General features: G+C 46.0%; 1 protein-coding gene across 1 annotated transcript in view; it reads left to right on the forward strand.

The window, feature by feature from the left end:
• LOC107300589 (paired box protein Pax-7-like) overlaps positions 1 to 2,373 on the forward strand; it is a gene marked incomplete at its 3' end in the record, with an annotated part of 5,226 nt that extends 2,853 nt beyond the window's left edge. Inside the window, exons 2-3 of the mRNA XM_015829902.1 lie at positions 1,521 to 1,756; positions 2,247 to 2,373. Coding sequence (XP_015685388.1) covers positions 1,521 to 1,756; positions 2,247 to 2,373 — 363 coding nt within the window. The remainder of the gene's footprint in view (positions 1 to 1,520; positions 1,757 to 2,246) is intronic.
• Between the last annotated feature and the right edge of the window lie 2,048 nt (positions 2,374 to 4,421).

The raw sequence follows: 4,421 nt of genomic DNA on the forward strand, positions 1-4,421 counted from the left end.
CACCTACTGAGACCTTCCCAAGGATCTTTAATATTATTATTGTTATTGTTATTACTGTGATTATTACTGTTGTTATCACGATAATAGCCACGATAATGCTGAAAAGCTGGTTGTGGCAGAAAGTTTTCACAATTTCCTTTTTTAGTTGTGAAGTGGGCATTTTAATTTTCTCAAAGAGAGGGTAACTTCGTTTCATTGCGGGTTGCAAAACGGAACAGAACGGGTTATTTTTTATTTTATTTTATTTTTAATTTTTTTGAAAGGGAGATCTATTTGCCATGTTTTTCCTTTCCGCTCTCGATTTAATTATGCCATCCGCGCGAGAGAGTCCCGGGAATCTGTGTTTGGGCTTTGCAAAATTTAGCAAACCGCAAATCAAACGGGGGGGGGGGGGGGACCGTCTTGTTTGGCTCCTCTGTGGGTTTGTCCTGTTGTGTGGATTCAAGAACTGGGTCTCTCTCCCCCCCCCCTCTCTCTCTGTGCCTGGACTACCTGCAGGGTGGATTGGGCCCAGATGGCTAGTTCCATGCGCGTTTGTAATGAGTGGGTCCCTCGGACACTTTTTATAGGAGATTTCTCCTCCTGGTATTTCCAGAGCTCAGCCTTCACACCCAAAGTGCCAAACTCTTAAAAGCAGGAATCTGGAAGGGGACTAAGAGAGTTGTGGCAGGGAGGCATCCCCCACCCAAGGCATTAATCAGGGGGCTTTTAATGGCTGCAACTGCACAGCCCCCCAATTGTCTCTAATCCCCTTCCTGCAAATAGTGCAGGATTCTGGGGTGGTTTTTTTCCCCCTAAGTTACTGCACCGAGAGAGGAAGGGAGAGGAGGGGGGTCTGCATCCTCCTGGTAAAACCGGGGCTGGCTGCTGGGGGCTTCCGTTCTGCCCTCCCCAAAAGATAATGCAAAGTACGCTAGGAAGAATGCAAGAATGCGTGGTGCAGGCAGAGACCAGGTGGATGGGAAATGCACTGGTAGAAATTGTGTTGTCTTGTTGTTGACGAACCTTGGCGTTCTGGACATTTAAGCCGCCCTCCTCTCTCTGGTGAGGGCGCAGTCCCTTTTTCTTTCTGGACAATCCCTCCAGGAGAAACAGAGAAGGTGGGAGAGGAGACCCCCTTCAGCTTTCCACCAGGAAGAGCCGACCCCCTAAAAATGCGCAGGGGGAAGCAAACGTTGGAAAGAGGAGAGGGGTCTTGCTTCGATCTCCACCGGCTTCGCAACAGGGCTAGCTGCCATCAGCCAAGAGGCTGTTGTGGTCCTCAGAAGGAGACTTCCCTGAGGAGGGGGTCTCCAGGGTCTTGACCGCACCCCTCCCCAATTCTCAGGCCACAAGCGGAGCTGCAGAACCCTCTCCTGTGGAGCAGTTGGAGAAGCAACCTCTCCTTCAGACTTCCAGTGATTCTCAACTGGATGGATGGTTGACGCTGTAGACTATGGCTTAAGAAGGGACAACCCTTGTTGACCGGGGCTTGCAAACCTTGACCCCTCTTCCTCCTGCCCTTCCCTTTCCCCCCGCAGTCTCAACCCCCCTGGGCCAAGGCCGAGTCAACCAGCTTGGAGGCGTCTTCATCAACGGGCGTCCCCTGCCCAATCACATCCGTCACAAGATTGTGGAGATGGCGCACCATGGCATCAGGCCCTGTGTGATCTCTCGCCAGCTGCGGGTCTCCCACGGCTGCGTCTCCAAGATCCTCTGCCGGTACCAAGAAACGGGATCCATCCGGCCGGGAGCCATCGGGGGCAGCAAGCCCAGGGTGAGTGAGGGAGGGGCTCAGAAGCCCACCAGGAGGGCAGGTGAGGAGATGCCCTCTGGGTTGACATTGATTGGCAGGGAAAGGTAAGGGGATGTCAAGAAGTTGGTGATGGCCCCTGGGCTTAGATGATGGAACCGCTTCCTCCCTCCATCCCATACCTTGCTACCTTTAGCTGCTTTCCTCAAATTTACTCTTGAGTAGACACCCCCCCCCAAAAAAAAAAACACGATCTGGTCTCTCCCTTGAAGAGGAAAAGCATCTTGGCCTTCTACCCTTTCTTAAGAAATAGAGGGAAGGGTGACTGATCCAATCTTCTTGAGAAGTTGGCCTTCTAGGTTGAGCATGGAATGGACTTCCCCAGATCAGACCAGCTTTGCACTCCACTGGTAGTTTGTAGAACTTGAATTTAAAAGTGCATTTTGTCTCCCTTCCTTCCTTCCTTCCTTCCTTCCTTCCTTCCTTCCTGAACCCCTCTTGACCCCAAAAGCAGGTTGCCACTCCAGACGTGGAGAAAAAGATTGAAGAATATAAGCGGGAGAATCCTGGCATGTTTAGCTGGGAGATCCGAGACCGGCTACTCAAAGATGGTCACTGTGATAGGACCACTGTCCCTTCAGGTGAGAAGGAAGCCAGACCGCAGAGTTAGGCTTTTAAATTCTGTATTTCCTGACCCAGCCATCTTTCAGCCTAAGGAGGAAACCTGTAACTGGACTTCCCTCCATTAGCCCAACTTGAGGCCAAAGTCTAAACAAGCCACAAGGACTGACTTTGCACAAATGAAATATTCTATAGCCACTTTACAGAAGGGATTTTCAGAAACCTTCTTTAATCTTCACCAGAATTTGAGCTGGACCATTTCAACATGGGAGAAAACATTTTCCTTTAGCCATAGATTTTTCTGGCGAGGTCCACATCCCTGGATCAAACTAGGACCATTCTAGGTTGACGTGCTCAAAAATGGGCATATGCAACATTCAGACATGACTCTTGACAGCTGAAAAAGTTGAATCTAGAAGCCATTTCAGCTTCTTTTGTCATTGAAGAAGGCCTAAGTTGGTTAGGGTTGAAATTTTAAATGAAAATCTGAGCCTGAATTTCAGTGCAATATATCAGAATTGCAAGATTTTTTTCCCCTTGTGCTTGCAAGTCAAAATTTTAATCATGTCCATTTGACGATGTACTTACAGGAAACCAAAATTTCATTTTAACATTTTAATTTGTTCTCCTGGTAAGAAAATGAAATAAAAGGAGACCATATAGAGATAGAGATAGATAGACAGACAGACAGACAGACAGACAGACAGACACAGATAACTGGCTTAAAATCCAATCTTAATTTGATGCAAATAAACATCACCAACATGTTGTTCAAGATCATTTCCCTTGCAGAAATGTCTGCTGAATGTGTCTCTTTACTATGTAGATATTCACATTTCTTTTATAATTAGAAATTTGATAGCCAGCTTCCCACGCTTAATAAATAGGAAGAAAACCTCATTTGATTAAGAATATATGTGTTGGGTGGCGTTTCTGTGCCCATGCAGAGTTTTCTACCTTCTGCAAAGAATGCTGTCCACAGTAAGCAGAACATTTTTTAAAAAAACCACCAGTATAATCTTAACTGTCAACCAAAATATGAGTCCACCCATTTCAAAGCAACTTGTGCTCTCCATCCCACAGATGTATTTATTAAGAGGAGGATGGTAAAGGCAGGAAGATTTTTCTGAGAGATGCTTTTACAGAAGGAAGTTCTTTTTTCAATTTTCTCTAGGCCTTTATAGCCCTTCTGGGTTTCGCCCGTTCCTTCGTTTCATGGTTCTGCTTTCTATCCTGGAAATAATCACTTGCAGGCAGGGGAATCAGAGATCCTGCAGTAGCCTGTTGAAAATATTCACTCTGGAGAGGCTTGGCTGCCGATTGTGTGTCTGTGTGTGAGCATTCAAACAGGCTCCTGTTGCTGCAGTCTAGTCGTTGGTTAGCAGGGCAGCTTAGAATATTAATCATCCAAAATAAAATAAATAAAGCCTCTCTTGAGCCTCCTGAAAACAGGAACCGATAATATTGTAATGTCCAAGAAAGCGTCATGTTTACTCAGAAGGAATTAGTTTTAAAAAGGGCAGATGAAATAGCAGCACGTAAGGGCTGCTGTTTTATTAGGAACGGTAAGCATTTACAGAGGTGCAGACACATCACAATTAAATAGGTAGCTGCAACACTCAGGCTTGGTGAATTTCACCCGGTTTGTTTACCTACCCAGTTTTACTTCTGGCTATAGTCCTTCAAGTTGTTTGTGTCCAAAGCACCATTTTTTTTTATATGCATGTACGTTGGAAGGATCTAGAGTTGTGTGACTGCAGTGTGACTTACAAATTCATGGTGCAATTTAAGGTGCGCGTTTGTTTTTTTTAAATGACAAAACAGAGAAGTCAAAACATGTTGCGTTGGTTGCAAACCTCTCTTGGTGGGGGGGGGGGGGTTTCTGACTTCAAGATTTGGCCAAAAGTTTTCTCTGTAACTCTTAAGTGTTAATGGTTCCCCAAAGAGGTAGGGATGATACTCAGTAAATTCTATATTCTGACATCGTCTGTTTCTTTGGGTGTAACTACACTCACAGCTTACTTAGAGTCTGGTGGCCCCCTTGAAATTTTCTCTGCGTTGGTGGAAG

The sequence above is a fragment of the Protobothrops mucrosquamatus genome, unplaced genomic scaffold (genome assembly GCF_001527695.2).
Source record: "Protobothrops mucrosquamatus isolate PMUCROS unplaced genomic scaffold, P.Mucros_1.0 scaffold7546, whole genome shotgun sequence".
Taxonomy (NCBI): Eukaryota; Metazoa; Chordata; class Lepidosauria; order Squamata; family Viperidae; genus Protobothrops; species Protobothrops mucrosquamatus.